Below are 19,773 nucleotides of genomic sequence, written 5' to 3' on the forward strand. Positions count from 1 at the left end.
CTCTTGTGGCCAAAAAAAAGACGGTGTTCTTAAGTGGATTTTTTTTTCTGTGGATATTTGATGAAGCGTAATTCTAGATTCCAACCAAATACCTACTTTATAGCCAGAACACAGATAAATGGAGGCTGGTAAAAGAAATAAATTTGAGAAAAGTATGTAGGGGTTTTTTTCTTCCCCTTCTTTGATCTTTATCTGCCCATATGTGTAAGAAATCACATCCACGTCTCAAGTCTGGCTGTATCTACATGGAATTCAGGTGGTTCTTGTAGGCCCTATACAAAATCCAACAAAGTCAGGGAGATACTTTCTGTTGATACCAATGACTTTTAAATCAAGCTTTATTCATGAACTTCCTCACAGTAATATTTTGGTTATATTTAATTTATGAGAGTATAAGGCAGAATTAAAAACAAAAACAGGAGCTTTGCTGGTTAATTTACTTACACAAGTTTTCCTTAAATACAAATGCTAATGTCCCTTTTAATTAAAAAATACACAACAACCACAGACCAAAAAACCTCCTCCTTTCTCTAAACCCTTCAAATATAAGCATCCAGGGAATTATATAAATAGATATTCTTACCTTTACTACAAAAAATTCATGCGGAAGTCCTATCTTGGAATAAGCTATTCATTAGTTGGCTTGGCAGAAGGAACACAATCCAAATGAATGAGCTGCCAAGAGTATTTTTAGTTGTTTTATATGTTGCCCATTTAAATCTTGGAAAATTTCTTCAGAAAATTGGACAAACTGACCACTCGTTTTTCTGGGCTTTTGCAAGATCTGAAAGTGAAAAACAACTATTGTGTTTAGCATCTGTTAATGGAAGTTTCAGGCTACAGAACTTGAGAAAGTATTGGTGGGAAGCTAATACAATAACCATAAAATATTGGCCTGATAATAGGAAACACTGGCACTTCACAGATACGGAAAGAGTCATGCTAATATTCCATATCCAGGCCCGTTACCCTGTGCTGAGTGACAAAGGTACTGTAGTTAAACATGCACGGTAGGAGAGATCTGGAATGAAGTCAGTGTCGAACCCAGGATAGATGAAATTGTCTTTTTCTACCATGAATACTATTGATTGGATAATTCTGTCTTTGGAGAATTAAAAATCAGAAACTTGGACACAGAAGAAAAAGCAAGTTATGCTAACATTTTTCCAAATAGGGAAATAATATGTCCTTACTCCACATATGCAATTAAGCCCTCATCTTTATTTGAAGTCCGTGGTATTTTTTTTTTCTTTTGCTTCTTTGGGAATTGGATCTAGACTTGTGCTGCCATTGTAACTGTTCCCTTTGACAGGTTTTTTCTCCCCAAGCTGGAAGCTAGAAAATCAATAAAAGGGAAACTATTCACCAGATATCAAATGAATTTTAGTGGATTATATTTTGTTTGACTCAAAGTGGAAAGGAATGACAAGAGAATATTACATTTTTAATCCCATATAAAATGCCTTTCTGGGAAACAGTGTTCTCTGCACATGGAGTTTACTTTTGAAGACTTTTTTTTTTTCCTCGGCAATGCTGTCATTTTTTTTAACATGTACAAAGGTGATATCCAAAATCTGCCCTCAAAAGATGTTTTGACTTGCAACTTCTGCATATTGCTGTCCTCTGCAAGATGAGATATAGGCAGGAAATGTTAATGTTTATTTTAATTATCTAAAAAAAAAACTTCCTGAAGAATTTGTGTTTTGCTGTGTGTGAGAGAACACAGCTGGAGGAAGCTCGAGATGACAGAAATGGTATAAGCTTTCGACTGTGAATGACCAGTGATCAGGCAAAAGTTGTATGTATGACAGAATGGCAACAGAAGCAGCTTAGGGAAACTTTTCACCAGCACAGGTGCCCACCAGAAGCTTCACAACATCTCCAAGTCAGGCTACCCTTGTGTAAAGCGAGCTCTTCACAACAATGAATGAAACTGTTCTTCCAGTGCAGGAAATCAGCTGGAGCCAGTGAAGCTGAGCAAACTTAAGTATTAAATTTGTCTCTAAGTTAAGCATGAGTAATAAAAAGAAACACTAAAATTATGTTTTGATTTTGGATCAGTTATACCATTGCTTAATATCACCCAAAGATCAGGTCACGGTTAAATGGGCAAGAACTGTTTTCTCTGAGAAGAAAATTCATCTTGTTAAATTTGATTTATGCCACTGTAAAGAGGCACTATGATCAGGCTGACAAGTTTTAGAGTTGCTTTGGGCAGAATTAACTTCAGTCAGGCTGCTGCTTAGTCATGGGCTTAATAAGTCTTCTCCTTCAATGCATTAATTTAAAATGGCTCTACGCAAAGTGATATCTGCTTTAAAAATCATGGGTGAGAAGTATATCAACATAAAATAACGTCTTTAAAATTCAAAATTTATGAACTTAATTATTCTACATTTATAGGGAGGAAAATTAGGATTCTTGTAATTGCTGTTAGCTAACATTGTGGCTTTATTTTTCCTTTTGGCATTTATTCTGTTGCCAGGTGTATCTTCTTATATTCTATGATCTGCTTTGCATTACTTTTATAGAAATACTACCATTGAAAGTGCTACATATGGTATTAAATATCAGGGTGAGTCAGGAGACGTGGGTCAAATCTCTAGCTCACAAATGAGAAGTTTGGATGCCTCATCTGAGTGATATGATATAAATATCTACAAGCAAATCATCAAACAGTCTGGCACTACTGATAATCTTGGCATTAAATTGAGCCAGGCAGGATGCAACATCCCAATATCCAGGGGTATGAATATTGCAGACTGTGGATAGACAAAATGCACAGGAAAGACTTTTCTGTACCAGCTGCTCTTGCTACAGTTTATTCTTCTGTCAGTATTTCCCCTATAAACTCCTTTTATTCATAGGTTTGGCAGTTAGCCATAAAATTTTGCTTCTAGCTGGAACTTGGCAGACAGTGTCTCAAGTCAGGAAAATTATTTTAAACAAATTTTTAAAATATATGTGTTGGGGCTCTTTTAAAAGTTAGAGGTTCAGTCATTTTTTTTCTGAGGAAACGGATTGGTTTCAGTGGGGGTTTTTCGTTGTAAATTCTTTTAACAAATATTTTTGAAAAGGAAAAAAAGATGGGGGTAACCAATTAGAAATAGAAAACATGAATTTTCTTTCAAAAGCATATGCATAGAGGTACAGTACATAAATGTCCAGGACTTCTGTGTTTTTAGGTGATTGCTTTTAGGGAATTGCTTTAAATTGAATGCATAATTTATCATTGTGGTGGGATAAAGCTTGTTTATGATGTTATAAACTGTATGATAAATAGTATGTAACGTATAAGTAATTTTAAACGCCCATACTCCTTTATCTTTGTTTACTTCTCTGTAACCTGTCTGTAAATCTCATACACAGGAGTCTTCGCAAATCAACCCTGTAACAATTTCAGCTTAGAACAGTAATTGATAAGGATGTGGGAACAAGTAGGTACCCTAATGCCAACCTGTGGTCCGGTCTAGGCCCCAGGTATACTCTGGTTGCGTTTCCATGTGATGTAAGCAGAATGGCCTTGTTTTATACTTCAAGATGTGCAGTGTTAATTTGGGCAGATACCACAAGGACCACCGCAAATCAGCAGGAGTGAAATTTGATGGTGATTGTGGTAACAGCTCCTGGCTTTGTGTCAGGGTCTGTCCTTCTCCGTGTTCTTACAACTTACCTGTAGGGTGGAAAACAAGAAGTCCCACCCTGTGCCTCTCCCCTGTTGCTTTTCTCCTGCTTGGAAACTGTAAGTTTACTACCTTGTTGATTAATTTTAATCTAGAGCTTCAGTAATTTATAGCATTCCTGCCATAGCTCTCCTTACCCTGGAATGACTTCAACTACTGTCAAGTAGGTCTCCATCAAATGAACAGATCAAGAAGGAAACGAGGAGGTCCTAAGCTGGCATGGGTATTTTATCAAGAGGAGAACAGATACCTTGCCCTTAGAAGAAAGGTTTAGGATTTTTCTTTTTGTTTTGGATTGGGATTTTTTACATGAAAAATATGATTTTAAATCATTCAAAATATGTAATCACTGAAGTATGATTACAATTTCATGTGGCATCAGAATATGGGAAAAGCCCTGAAAAACAAGCCTTGACAGGAAAGATTTTGCACATTTGACAGTGGCACCAGCGTGCCACTCTGTGATCTTTGGAACCTGATGGAAATCCTCTGCTTTGTCACAGGCATTTCGCTCATCCTTTTGTGAGTGATTGGTGGTCTTTCCACTGCATGTGCTGAAGTGATGCAGCTTTTGACTGGCGAGACCAGTTTAAAAAAATCACATGGTAAAGTATTTAAAAGCACCTTTATTTGGTGGATGTTTGCAAATATATTTAATAAGGTAATTCAAAAAAATCCCAGATATATTTCCCAGAAACTGGAATCTCTTTTTCTGTTACGCACCTGAGGAATTCTGCACATTGGACTCTGGCTGACCCATCAAACTGTTTATGCTGGATGAGGAACATGTGGTGTGTAGTGTGAAGGTGGAAAAACCCAGCATATCCAGGTGCAAATTTTGAATAAACATTCACTAGAGCTTGCATGAATTCGTACTTCTTTTATGGACTCCAGGAAATATATGAAATGTTGTTAATGCAGATTTTAAGGAGGCCCAGAGATAATTAAAGTATCAAAATGTCCTGAAGATTATTTTCCCCTTCATACTCTGTACCTATTGTAGAAAAACATAGTAGAAAGGAGAATGTTTGCATTTGCAAAATAGGAGGTGGAAGAGCTCTGTAAGGGGCACTAAAATCCAGCTTTGGATGTAATTCTCAGCTGTGCAGCTCAGGTAATGCACCTTATCCTCCTTCTTCCTGACGTCAGGTCCTCATCTGTAAAATTGTCGTAACAATACATAGCCTTAAAAGCTGCAATCAAAAAGTATTAATATTGCATATTTTAATTGTCACATGAAAATGAAAATGTTCTCATTATGTCTGTGACAAGATTTCTTTGCACAACCACATGAAAGGGCTGTGTGTTTAATAACACCATATTGTGGAGAATACTGTAAATTTATTATAATTTAAAAATTATTTTTATACTTACTAGGATATAACTTTCAAGTTCTTCATAGGGAATGTTAATATAATCGGTGATACTTTAAAATGGAATATCATGCTTCTTATAAAGAGTTTAAAGCATCCAAATTCGTTCTTGTTTGCTTATCTTAAATTCTGCCTTTATCTCTCTTCCAAGCCCTGGCAAGTGTTTGCTGCCGGCTGGCTACTGAGAAAGCAGGCACAGAGTCCTACATTCTACACTGCTTTCTTGGTTATGCTCCCTTTCAGAACCTGTGTGCGTTTCCCAAGGTCTATGGCTTTTGAGTTTTTTGCCAGCTACATGTGCAAATCTTTAAGTTCTAATTCTCCAGACCACTTAGAAATGGAGAGAATTGGAGTGATGTTAAATATTTCTCAATGGAGTTTCCATTTCAGATGGGGCAGATTCAGAGTAATGGGTATGTTTTAAGAGTTCAAATTTATATATTTCCAGATATCTATTCACATGTACGTTTAAATCTTGGAAAACAATGAAATACTGGAAACTCAGGGAGAAGTTTTTCATATTCTTGATCTTGGTCAGATGTCCTGGATGACTGGACCTAAAAGTATTAGAGAAGCATGGACTTCTTGCCTGACTGTTTGGATACCACCAGAGTTGATTCTTAGCCTTACTCGCTGTTCTGAGGACCTAAGGTCTTCTCTATGCTTTAATACTGGTGAATATGGAATAATATTTACCGTTGTAGATAAAGCAGATACAGGGCTCATATGGCTCAATTTGGGCAAGCATGAATGAAAACCAGGGCAACTAAGTCTGGATTGTCAGGTGCGTTGTCAGTGACATGTATTTGCAGGACATGTTTATCAGGGCTTTAAAAAAGGGTTTCTCTCTTTGCTAGACACTTATCTGTCAAAATCGTAATTTATGGAATATCACCCAAGAAAGTAAAGCAGATTGCTGTTGCCCAGAGGAGAGGACAGAGGCAAGCGCTTCTCTTGTAAAAGCCAGTTGTGTAATAAAAATGTACCCTAGGACTGCAGTGTAGGTCATCAAATCCTTTCAGCAGGGAGTAAAACTAGAATGTGCGTGTGTTTTTCTTAAGCTCATCTGAACAATGTAGTTAACTCAGAAATTGAAAAATAGTAACTTAATTGTGCTCTAACTACTTCACTGCTGGTTCGTTTTGGCAGGACCATGTAGGTGTTGTCCTAGCTGCTGTTAGATGCAGAAATAACCGCGGGAGTCGGGTATACTAATGCAGTCGCTTTCTGCTTGGAGATGTTAGGGCGGGAACCACGATTCCTTCTCCATGCCCACAAATTCCATGTTCCCTCTGTTACTGCTCAGAAAGAAGGAAGGAGGTGATACAGACTCTTTTCAGTGCCAAAAGCCTCAGCTAGCTCATAGGTGCCAAACAGCCAAGCAACATTTCATCTCTTCTTGGATGCCAGAAGCCTCAAGTATCCCTGCGCCACCTGCCAAAACCTCCAACTTTGTCCTGACAACTCCTGCAGTGCAGGCCTGTGTTGTCAGTATGAAATTTTGCAACACACTGACAATGGAAAATCTGGATGCAGTATAATGCTGAAAAACGTGCTGGGATTCGCCTGCAGTTTAGTATCACAATGAATTACGCTGTAAAAATTTCCTCTGTGTGACTCTCTTGCATGTTTTATTTTCCAAAACTTGAATTTGAATTTATTCAAAACTGCTGGAGAGTGAAAATATATTGCAGAATTCAACACTGAGAGCTCTAAACTACATCTGAGCCCCCCAGATTCATGTAGATGAAGAAGTCCATCATTTGCCTTTTGGCTCATTTCTCGTTGGTGATTCTCCTAGTCTGTGACTGAGCTTTACCAGCTTGTGTTTCCGAAATGCTCTTTTTGTTACCAGGCACAGATTCCATTTTGCAATCAGTGCCTAGTGCATGGGCACCTCTACATGGTGGCAAGGCCAAGTGCAAGGAATGGTTAATGTAACGGAAATAATGTTAGTAATATTAGAACTAATTACTTTGAAACATCTGCTTAAAATAGCTGCTTTTATTCCCAGGTGTTTTTTATCAGTCTAAAATAACGATGCATTGGGTTTTTTCTCCAGGATTTTATAATTCCAGATACGTCCTTTTTAACATACAGAATAATATATAAGTTACTTTGGTACATGTAAGTAAAACATTCATTAAACTTAATGGCATATGCAGTGCACAATTAGGTAATACATAATGCACCCAGCAAGAGTAGGAATATATCACAAAAAGTCTTGAAATCTGTCATAATGAAACAAGTGGAAGTTTTTCTGCTCAAATCAGGTAACGCAAGATCACATTAATAATTCTTATTTGTCTGGAAATAAGTTTTGACTGTTCTTATATTTAGTTGCTGCCACAACTGAAATAGTTTTTCCTAAGTCTGTAATCTGCATTCTACACCTTAGTTAGATTGTACAAAATAGAGGTGTAAATCATTTTTGTATGTGACCTTAGCAGGGAAAGAGATTTCTAGTAGAGTTTGTCACAAAGCCATAGACATAACAGCCAGAGTTAAAAGTGAAGGACACAATTCGGAGACTGAATAGCATATCCAGTGATTATCTGCAGGTAAATACTTGTTCTTTCAGTTATGCGTTCTGCTCAGGGATCCAGTCAACACTGCAATTTGATACCTTTTCCACCAAGTGTAGTGTCTGGAAAGAAGAATCTGGGAAACGCATCACAGGTCTACTCAGGCAGGATATTTTCCCTTCAGTGCCATAATTCCTTGTGCTACCTCTGTTTGGAGCCTTTGTAGGTATGAGGAGAAGAAAATCGCATAGTGCAGTGCTGCGCATGAAGATGAGTGAGCAGCGACATAACCTTCGCTTTGGAAGCCTATGAAAGTCAGGATAGCGTTAATAGTATTTATGGGTTGTGAGAGTGAGAAGAAGCAATAAAAAGGAAATGCTTCATCTCTGTTCAAAATACCATCAAGAATAAAATTCACTCCTGGGAGAAGGGCCAGTACTGGGCTTTGGGTATTGCTTAATTTCGGCCTTCAGTGGGACTGAAGTGGTGTTTTTACCCTGCAACAGGTTCTTTCACTTGGACGAATTTAATCTGAAGAATCTAAACTGTGTATGGAGAAATGTAGTTATATGCAATGTGTTATTAAATAGCAACATGATATAGCTGTGCCAATGTAACTCCTTATGGGGATTCTCATTTGGAGTTTGGCATGCCTTTTCGAATTAATACAGAGCACTTTGATAAGAAGCCATGAGAAAAACCAACGAGCGCTCACTCAGAGAGCCGCAGTGACGTCGGCATAGTAGCAGATACATTGGTAAATATTCCTGCATAACCAAGTCCTTACTTGTTATGACAGAGTCTTATTCTGTGAGCCATATCACCCTACCCTGTTCGAGGAGAGCGTTTTATATATCCATATATATCCACATATATCTGTATGGGTAGATGCTGCCCAGGGGTTGCACTGAATCTCTTCTAGAACCTGACAGAGCTGGGCACCCTGCTCTGGGGAAGTGCTCAGGCCCATGTCACAGGGCAGAATTTCAGGTCATTTGTGTTGCGATCGTATGTGGCAGAGGGACTGTTGCTTGCAGACGCTTGCAGATGAATCGGAGTGTTGGGTCTCCATGTTTCTTTCATTAGACATTCTGTTACAATAATTCTTGTGTCAAATGCTATGTACTTGGCTTGTGTTTGCATTTAAAGCAAAAATGTATATTAAAAACTTTAGAAAACAAACATTTAAGGTATCAGTGCATTTCTGTTGAGAAGCTGAATCTTTGCAATGTTGAATGCTAAACATTTACATATCCAAGTCTTATGTAATGGATGTCTGAATAATAATAAAACTGCATAAACTGACCTTCGTTCTCTGGCACCACATCTCCTTTGAAGTCTGCATGACCAAATTCAAGACAATTATGTCATCCTTCATAACAGCCAAACAAAAGTTTGGCCAAATAATCATTTTTCTCCATATAACAGCACTGCGTTTGATTTTTGTAATGTATGTCAATGTAGCTGTTGTTATTTACTGGGTGTTACAAGTGACAGTAAAATCCCCTTGTTTTAGATTAATGTTCAGTCCTGGTAACATCTGGATTTCATTTATTTTACCTCAGTGCCCAATTCTGCTATACTTAGTTACCTTGAGCAGTACATTGCAAGGCAAGTATGGCCTGAAAACACACACATGCACAAATAATTTGCAGAACATGGTGTTACAGTATGTGCCCATATGTGGCAGAAGCCAGAGAGCCCTGCAAAGAAGGGAAGCTGGCACTAACTTTCCCCCCCCTGTCCAAATTTACCAGTGGCACACTTTCAGTAAAATTCTCCACACACAAGGCTGTCTCTGTCAGTTAAGGGTTGTCAGCAGAGACTCAGATTGCACATTACTGGGCCTCAGACCTTGAGGAAACTTTGGCATACTGTCATCTCAGTCTTCGAGGCTCTGCCTGTGTCACCGACTGCTGCAAAACTTGTAGTTTATTTTTCCCCATCGTCTGATTGAAGTGATCCTTGCCCAGGCCCACGTGCAGTGTCATGACCTACTCTTTTTTTACTTTCAAAATGAATTATAGATTAGATGCGTAGATTGGGATGAAATATTTGAAACTACCTTTATCATATACACTGGATTAATTTCCGAATGTGGTATAGGTTCTTAAATATTGCTTTGAACGCAATGCTTGCATCTAACCCTGCGTTCACATCTGAAGCTTTTGGAATGGCCACAACTCCCACTACCATATCTGGATCCTGTGGAAGTGTGATGCCTTTTGCCATCTTTCTATGTAAAGAGCAGCAAATCATCTGAGTTGTGTTTATAGCTGTTTTAAGCTATGTTATCTGGATTCACTACAGCAGTTGTGGATTTACTTGATCGTGTCACATGGTGCATATGTGCATGTACATGCACACACTTATGTATGTGTAGATATATACATGCTTTAACCATGAATATGCTCAATGTATGTGTTGCACTTCATCCGCTGCAAAATTAAACCACTAAAGGAAAAATGCTCCCATTCCAATATGGTTCAGCAAAGTTTCACTGCTTAACCATGTTAGAATTATGACTGAAGACAATAAAAACATGAAAAATTGAAGAAGCAAACTGCGAGTGAAATCCTGAGGTAAAATAATACCCTTTTGTGCCCAATTGCAATTAGCTCTTGATTTAATTCCTAAATGAGCTTCCAAGGTTTTGTTGGTTTAAATCATGATGTTGATGATCTATTCTTTATTTTGTTTCAATTTGGTACCATGGTGTAGACAAATGTAATATGTAGAGTTTATGAAACCAGACAGCTAGTAAATCAATATTATTTTGCTAGTAAATTACTAAGCCAGTGCAAGCTGCTTTTAACTCTTTCCCATGGGACAAGTAGTTTGAACTAGCTGGAGTTTAAATCAACACTGTGGGCACTGAATTGGTCAATGATTCTGAAAAAGGCTTTGTTGGCATAAACTTCTGCTTTGATCATCCTAGTATTTACAGCTTTTTAATTAGATACAGTTCAGAACAATGGCTTTTATCAAACCAGTTTGGGAAGTGAACAACTGGACATTGTTTAGGGCTTTAGATGGCATTCTGTCTGTTAATGCCATGTGGCTGGTTTTAATACAATGATGAAGTTAGGGTTATTTTAGGCGTTGTCACTGCTTTGTCAAAAGAAACTAGCTATTCTAAAAGAGAGAGTGGCATGTATTGCTTTTTTAATATCATAAGCTTAATTATTTCTCAACATATTAAAAAACAATCATTTGCCTTGCGATTACAAAGGACAAACTTTAATTTTGCACTCATAAATTTGAAAGGAGAGACTCTCTTGTTCATCTTGACTTATTTTCATGTGCTGAGTGATTTGTTGGGAAGTACTGAGCTCTTTTTGCTCAAGATTGAAGGCAGTTCGTTCCATTTCAGTGTCAGACATTTCAGAGTTGGCTTCTGATGTAAAGTAAACCCAACGCCAGCGTGAAAATTCCTCAGGGATCTTGGCAGACTGGGCTTTATCATTTCTGGAACAGTAGATTGGCCTCGTACACTTTTAAAGCTTTACAGTCAAGTGTTTGAAAAGTTTGTAAACTTAGAGGAGCAAGAAAATGAAGGAGCCACTGATGCGTTTAGACCAACTTCTGCAGTTTGGAAATTGCCGACGTTTGTTAGCTGCTTAACTGTGGGGAGTAGTGCTGTTATACTAAATCTGCCTGCTCTTATTAATGTCTTTAAAATGTGTTTGAGTGGTCCTTAGTTCTGCTTATGTGTAGCTAAGTTCAACTATTTGCCATTTGGGCTTCTAAAATGATGCTTTTTCAATAGTGATACATAGAGCTACGGTGTGAATGCATCTGAGGTGTAACAGCTCATTCACAGAAACAGGCCAGTTTTTTCAAGTTCTGTGGCAAGTGATTTTTTTTTTTTTCTTCTGTAATATTTAGGAGAAAATCCCTTTGCCTGCGCAGCATGGTACTGAGTCATATTCCTTGTATGGTGCTATTTTGAAAACAGCTTTGTTTTTATTGTTTGCCATTTTCACTTCAAGCTTCGTAGGCTTTCATCAGAGTCAACTTTCTTCATGGCTGAAGATAAGCTGCCTTTATCTTACTGTGGAATTTAAGGACAGTTACGTATTTTTTCCCCTTGTACCATAAGATTTGAATTACACATACTTCACTTTTAAATCACTTTTGTAGAAGAAAATAAGCCTGAGTCTTGTTCTCATGAGCTTACTTAAGTTATTTCTTAGAGAAAATATGGATTACTAAAGCGTGTTCATCTGGTTTAGTGTTAGGTTATATACTAATCTCTTCCATTTCTCTGGATCTAGTCACTCATGAAAATCTTTTCAGCATTTTAAACATCTTTCTTTTCTTGGCACTTATGAAGACTTAAATGTTTACTGAGATGCAGTTTATTTAGTAATGTTTTTATCTCTTTGCCTTATGTTTGCAGACAGGTAGCCCTTTGGTTGGTGTGTCTTTGCACTTGTTCTTGGGAGGGGGAGTAAATATTTTGAAGCACTATCTGATTGAGCTGTGCCTTTCTATGGTGTCAAAAATAAAATAGTTGTGTGAATGTAGTGCCTTTATTTATCTATCTGAGGTCTGCCTGGAATGCCCACTGTAGGCAATGGGAATAAAAAATTGGCTGTATAAATAGTTGTTTCAGTAAAGACTGGACAAACTCTTCTTGTTCTCTCATTTGTGACTGTATTGGGGCAGAGTAAATATCAGTCAGTGTTCTCTGTCACCTGAGGTAAATGACTCATTGCCTCATTTTTATCTGCAATAAGGCTTTCATTCGTAATAGAGTTAATATGTTTGCAGTAGTTTATGTGCAAACTCTGTCACCACAGTGATTAGAGAAATTGGTGTTTTCATTTCAATCTAGGTTTAATTTAGGGTTCTAAAATCTTAATTTCTTTATGATAACAGGCCCATCATATGTCTGACAACTCTCAATGAATCATTATATTTGACATTTTGTTATAGAAATCTGTGCATGTTTTTTCAAGAGAGTAATTCTAAAGGTTGCAGGGACAGACGAATGAAAGTAGGATGTAGATGGAGCAGCTGCTGAACAATTGTAGTGAAGTCAAAGAAATGCTCGGGGAAATCCTGAATTTGATTTTCCTATGTTTTCTTCATGAAGAAAATCATAAACCAAAAAGTACTCTCTTAAAGCAGTACATTATTGAATAATTTGATTCACATTACTTTTTAATATTGAACTATGGTGCTAAGCTACCATGTTCTAAAATGTTCTGAGAATTTTTGTCTGGGAAAGGTCGATTTTCTTGAACAGGATACAATGCAAATAAAAAATGACAATTTTAAGGGGTAAAGCAGAATTTTGGATTTTGTCACAAATCTTTAGTTTTTATATTTATGGTGTCTGGTAACAATGTTTTTGAAGCCTGTGTTAGTGAATTTAAGCTTAAATCTGCATTTCATTGCTGTAGCCTGAAAATAAATCTCTAAGTCTTTTCCCCTGATCTCTTTCAGTTTAATAGCAATTTTTGTAATGAAGTTGTATTCCTGGTTTCCTTCCCTGATTGCAGTTCTCAGCATACACTTTACAGAAGCTTTGAGGTGCTTAATTTTTGTACTACCGCTGAGTGCAGGCACCCCTGAGGAGATAGAAAGAGACTTTCACCCTCTTGTTAGTCCTGGAAGTGAAACTCCTTTGGTCAGTGTTTTGGAAAGCCCAACATCCTGCTCAGAACACAATGCCTGGTCTGGCTGCTGGAGATCAAATGTGTAGTTACTACACAGAGAGTTGGACATACGTATGTTGGCAACGACAGCGTATTTGGACGTAGCAGTCTGTCGGCAGAAAGCAGTGCATCAAATACACTGTATCTCCAAAGATTCACCTTCCTTTTGCATATAAATATACATTAAAATATTCAATAGTTTTGAAATATTGTAAGCAGCAAAGTGACATGCTCAGTACTATTAATGCCAAGCAGTAAAACATGTACCAAATCAATTGATGGGTTTTTTCTCCTCTCCATCCTCCATTTTTTTCAGACCTCCAGAATTACCCGCTCTGATGAAGACAAGGAAGGCTCCTGGGATGCCTGGGGGGCCTGGAGTGATTGCTCACGGACCTGTGGGGGGGGAGCCTCTTACTCGCTGAGGAGATGTTTAAATGGCAGGTAAGCCACATGCTTACATGTATTTATTCCTCTGCAGGTCTGCCGTATTTCCCTGTCCTTTGATGGTGTCTGTAGAGAACCATTGTTGCTTCTGTTTCTGGAACTAAGTGCTCTGCACAGATGAAGTGTTATGAAATCCTGCTTTTAACATATTTTTTAAATATATTAGATAAATATCTGAGTCTTCAACTGATAGAACTTTGGCATGTTATTAAATATGTTTGTGGAATAACAAGAATCACTTATTTAGTACAGTCAAATACTGAGAGAAGTCCCTGTCACTGTAACATAAAGCGCATTGCGAGTTATGTGCATACAAATTAGCCTGCGTTTGAACATTACTTGAAATAATGTTCAAGTGCAGGCTCCTCCTTGTCTTCTCTGTAGTAAAAAGCAAGTGACTTACTCCACATACACGTGTATCACATGCTGCTCTGTGTTAGCAAACCTGTCCTCTGCCAGTTCTTTCTATGCAGTGCTCCTGGTGGCCATATGTTTTCATGGATAAGCCTCAGTGTAGCTTGAAGAGAACGGTGTAAGCGGTGACAACAATTTACCTCAGTAGTAAAGCTGGACTAACGCAGGACTTATTGCTACAATCCCAAAAGTATGAGTAATGCAATAGGCCTGTAGTCAGGCAAGGAGAGATCCCAACCAGCTTAGAAGCATCTGTGTTGGCATCCATAATTTCTTGCTTTACTAGAATTCTTCTTAAACATTTTAAAAACTGCTGGTTATGTTTAAATTTTGATTTTGTTCAGATTTTTTTCAGTTAAATGTAATATTGCCCAGGAAGTCAATTTTTCTTAAAGAAGTCTTGTAGTGTAATACGCTAGTTAGGTGCAGTCTGTATGGAATACATAACTAAAAATGAATGATTAGAACACTGCTGGTTTCTTCTTTGTGCGAAATGCACAAAGATCTTTGAGAAAAGTAATATTTCCAGCAAGAAGCCGTGATATTCTACCAGTGTGTTAGGGACTGTGAAACGAGGTCAATAAATTGTAGCAATATAAATTCCACTGTGGTTTTATTAATATTTTTAATGTGTAACCCTGTGAAAAACATATGTTTTCCATACATTGACAAATGTGTAGGTTAAAAGGGGTTTTTTTCCTGTATTTTATTGTTGTTGTAATGTGCAGGAAATGCGCAAATGTGAAACAAAGTTTTCACCTTTGTATGTGTCATAAACATTTTTAACTTGCACGCTGTGATGCAGTCATTCTTACAAAAGATTGGAAATTTGAGACATGTAATATCTTGAGCTTGGAGAGTTGTACCTTCAACTGAGCTGGTTGAACTCTTGCTCCAGGCATCCGTTGTTCTCTCCTTTTCAAATGGTATTTTTCAATCCCTCACACATATTAAAGAATTTTTTAATATTTGCAATCAATTTTCATGCAAAAAGTGGCACATCTAGTCCAAGAGCTGTAAATTACCAGCTATGTATTCATACGTTCTTTAATGTAAGGCAGGTCTTTTTGGTATGAAGGGGTTATTCCAAAACATTATTCCTGGTTTTAGAGATGCCACTAATTATAATTTCCTGTCAAGTCATTTGAAATATGTTTCCCGTTCTTTCAAGGACTTGATTTTGCCATTCTTAAGAAGAATATCTTGCCCTGTGTGAAAGTGCCAATCAGTTACTGAGTTCGGCAAACTATGTCCCTAAAAAAAGTGTGAAATCAGCACACCTCCATATTTATGAGACCACAATAAATAAATATGACCTTATTACATGCCTGTTATTTCAGCTATTAACAACAGACTTTGCTGAGGATCTAAATTGCCTGGATTTCAGGATTCACATGCATTGGGCGCCTTAGAAATGCATGCAGTCCATGAGAATTATATTTCATGTAAAACGATGAATTCTGCTCATGTGGCTTTGGGTCAGTAAAATTACAGGCTGTTCTTCAAAAGTACTGCTTTGGTTTGTGGGAGAAAAGAAAGAATTGAGGCTGTTTTTTCTTTCCTAAAGAAGGAAGGAAAATTAATGCTCATTAGCCTTATGCTTGATGAAAGGATTACTTAGATATTTTGATCCTCTTTTTTTCTGTGTTACATCCCCTGGATTAGAAATAGCTTTGCTGAAGTCATCATAGATCAGGCCTAGGGATGCCTTGTGAAATCTTTTTCATGAAATAAATATATTTTTCATAAGGTTTGCAGTAAATTGGGTTTTCAGGCAAAGAACCACATTCTTTGCTGAAGAGAGCCAGCAGTGTAACCTGTTGAGTCCCCAGGTCCTCTTTGTATTTAAACTTTGTATTTTGAGTCCAAATTATGGTACAGCAGTAGCAATAAAAGTCTAATTTTCGAGAGAATAACTAGCTGTAAAACAGGCAGGGTTGTCTGTTGCTGTTATGCAGTGTAACCATTTTTACTCTGTTTTTCAGGAACTGTGAAGGTCGGAATATTCGATACAAAACCTGCAGTAGTAATGTGAGTCTGGCCTTTAATCCTATTTTACAGCTTCTTTTACTTATTCAAACAATGTGTTAAAGTTTAAGAAATGCTGCTTCTTGTTTAAAACCTTATGGCGCTTAATTTTCTTTCCATCATTATTACCATTTTTAAAGATTTCAGTCTGCATGACACCATGAGGTCTCGAATTTGGGCTTCCCAAATGGACATTTGCTTTTGAAATTATGGTGCCAATTGTGATTCAGAAAGTTTTATGTCATTTATTAGGAGAGTTACACATTTTGGAGGATTAACAAATCAGTTCTCTTCTTAAAGTAGGAAGTGTGTTTCCTGGGGGTGCTGTCTTTCGGATGAAGAATTAAACTGAGCTCCTGATCATTTGTGATCATTAATGAGATGGTAGCACTCTTCACATGAGCAAAGAAGTTAATGGCCTGTGTCCCTTTCAAATCTTAAACTGTATGATTACTACTTTTATTTCCTCTGCTTGCCTAAGCCCCGATCTTTATATTTTTATATACAAAAACCATGTATATTCAGGTGCACTTGTATAGCCGATTTCTGAGACTGAATGTAAAGCTGGAGATTTGACTATACAGTTACTGTGATGCAATCACATTTTATTTTTACAGACACGTTTTATGAAAACCAGTCACATACAGCCTACTTCATGACTTGTTCTCCACTGAGCTGTAGTGACGCTTTGTGCTGTTTAAACAGCTGCTGCCTTTCACCCCAGATGTTGTAGTCTGTTCAAGGTGAGCAGCTCATGCAGGACTTTGCGATACCACTGATCAGCAGACCATGTGTACAAACATAGTAATTCAGGATGGTTTATGGTTAGCAGTCATCCTCTTGCACGGTTTACCTTACAATACAATGTGACATTCATATAATCCCATTCCAGAAAAGAGAGAAGCTAAGTAAGTATTTAAATCAAAAGCTTTGCTTTTTTTTTTTTTTTTTTTTTTAATTGTAGTGCATTTGATTAATCTGCTTCTGCCTCTGGGAGAAAAGCAGCAATTTTCACACAAATACCCCTTACCAGGTGAGGCTTGCAGTTCCCTTGAGTTGAATTGTACCCACGCAAGGGCAGGTGATACTCGTGTCATTGCCAGCCCTGTGATTTCTGCCAGCAGCAGGCAGCTGTGAAGTATGTATGACATGTTCTCCTTAGGAGGCCTGACACTGGAAGTTGCCCAGTAAATACGTCAAAGCAGTGGATCTCCTGGGAGAACTGGCCATTCCCCCTCTTCAGCTGGCCACACCTACAGTTTCATGTGTGCCAGTTGGCTTCTGCCCTCCTCAGGAACAAGGCTTGCTAGCACCTTGAGTGGCTCTAACACTCCACTCAGTGTTGGATGGATTTTCCACCGCAGCGGCTCACAGCCGAAGTTTCTGCTGGCAGAAGCTGGTGGAAGTGATTAATGAATCAGGCCCAGTGCATGCAAAAATCAGATTCTGGAGACGAAGTCTGTCACTTGTCCTTCCAGCAGAAAAGGCCTAGCAGTTTTGTGCACAATGTCCTTAGCTCATCGCTAAAAATGCAACATGCAAAAAATACAATGATCTTTTAAAGCTATGTGATAAGCTAAACTGGAGCCAGCCAGTATGTAAGCAGTAAACAAACTGCCACTGTAAAATATACTTGCTACCTTCCTTATCTAGGTAGCTAGTTGCATGCGTTGTATACAGTACTATACCTCCGACTGCTTGATCCCGTGCACTACAGCTTCCCATGCAGCAGCACAAACAACTCAATGTGTTATACCTTGTTCCTCCAGTGAAAGGACTAGACAGCTACCCTATGTACGGAAAAGGGAGAAATATGAGATCAATTCGGGCATATTTTCTGCTGTAAGTAGAGGTCTTCATGCTTTTAGGATAAGTAAGAACAATTGTGGACACTGTTCATTTTAAGGATTATGCAGTAAAAATCTGATGGACGTGAAGGCACTCTATGCTTCAACATAGAGAAAATTAAGATGATTACCATATCCTTTCTGAACTCCCAAGGACCTTTTCTGAAGTCACTGGGGCCTGTTTTTTAACTTTAGGTCTTACTTTAAAGCGATAAGTGGCAAGCGTCTTGTATGTGAATCTGAATTTATGATGATTCAGATGTTAATTTCCAGACAGGAAGCTGCCTTTACAGTTCTGCTTCTGAGGCACGTCTGAAAGGAATCAGGTTTCCATTTCAGTTCAGATACAGCCAGAATCTCTCAGGAACGGTTTTTCCTAGATTATGGATCAGATAGTAGAGAACTTCTGAGAAAAATACATTTCACTGTTAATACAGTTGATCTTTGAACTTGGTGTCACTGAATTCAAACCTAGTGTTAGACCTGACTTAACCTTGAAATGGGAGCTTACGGCTAATGTAAACTTCAGACTACTAGGCCAGTTTTGTTTCAAATGATATAATTTTCCCCAAAGCATTATTTCTAATGAATGCTTCTCACTTTAGGAGTAAAATTTTAGTTTGAAAATTAAGAGTTTATACTAGCCTTTTTCCATATTAGTAGGTATTATTGTTAACCATATGAGACATTCAGTATATATACACTGTGTAAAGTTGTCTGCAAATGTAATTTTGCTACGTGATACATTACACTACTAACATCTATATTGGGGAGTACAAATGAAGCACAACTTAATGTGTGTCATTCTAACGAAAAGAACAAGAATCATTTTACCAGAAAATTGGTTTCATCTGGATTTGTAATAGAATAGTAGTAAGTTCAATGAACTCAAGACTAGTTCCAGAATAATATTAGTGATATTTCAATCAGAAAATTAATTCAAGGTCTTAGCAACAAAACAATTGCTGAGATTAAGGCATATGTACACTTTCTATCATAACTGAGATGCCAGGTGCATGATTTCCTAAAACTTGCATGTGTGCTTTCAGCTTTTCTTATAGAAACTTCAGAGAAATAAACTATGTAAACGATTCATTATATGCTGTTCAATGAGGTTTTCAGTCTTTCTTAACCCCCCTTTTTTATATTTCCATTTTTGTATATACTGTTACATTCTAATGCTATGATGTACACTATATGGAAGTGTTTAAGATAATCCTTCAGGGTCCTATTCATAGAACAAGTGATTTGGGCCATTTCTCCATAAATTTCACATTCTTATGTGCCAAAAAGTCACTTACACATTTGCCAGAGTGAGTCTTCTACAGTAAGAAAAAACACTGCTTTGTAACAGATTTGCCCATGTTTAATTCTATTATAAACTTTTATTATACACAAATAATGCTTACACTTGTTCAACGTATTAATCAGATTATTGTCCTAGCATCCACTTCTTAACCAGCTCATTTATCCTGTTCAGAAAATCTTGGCTTAAATTTGTCTACTTTAGTCCTATAATATTTCACCTTGAGTTGCATAGTTTCTTTCTAATCTGTTCATTTTTGAATTTGTATTTATAATACTGATGTACTGTATGGCTCTCATGGCTAGGGTTTCTAGCTCAGATATATTGATTTTACTAAGAAGTGGACTGAAAATTGCATAGGAAAAACATAGAACCTGAAGCTAATTTCAAAACAGAAAACAAAACAATTACTTCATCGGGTTTGACTAGGTTTCAACAAAATGAAATTCAAAGAATAAAACTAGACAAAGGGCTAGACTTTTCT

The 19,773-nt window shown here is 37.5% G+C and overlaps 1 protein-coding gene across 1 annotated transcript in view; it reads left to right on the forward strand.

The window, feature by feature from the left end:
- The window catches only part of ADAMTSL3 (ADAMTS like 3), a 195,170-nt gene that overhangs the window by 79,826 nt on the left and 95,571 nt on the right, over nucleotides 1-19,773 (forward strand). Inside the window, exons 4-5 of the mRNA XM_075431302.1 lie at nucleotides 13,564-13,691; nucleotides 16,094-16,139. Of these exons, the coding sequence (XP_075287417.1) occupies nucleotides 13,564-13,691; nucleotides 16,094-16,139 (174 nt within the window). The remainder of the gene's footprint in view (nucleotides 1-13,563; nucleotides 13,692-16,093; nucleotides 16,140-19,773) is intronic.

Source organism: Opisthocomus hoazin, chromosome 10, assembly GCF_030867145.1.
Source record: "Opisthocomus hoazin isolate bOpiHoa1 chromosome 10, bOpiHoa1.hap1, whole genome shotgun sequence".
NCBI classification, from domain to species: Eukaryota; Metazoa; Chordata; class Aves; order Opisthocomiformes; family Opisthocomidae; genus Opisthocomus; species Opisthocomus hoazin.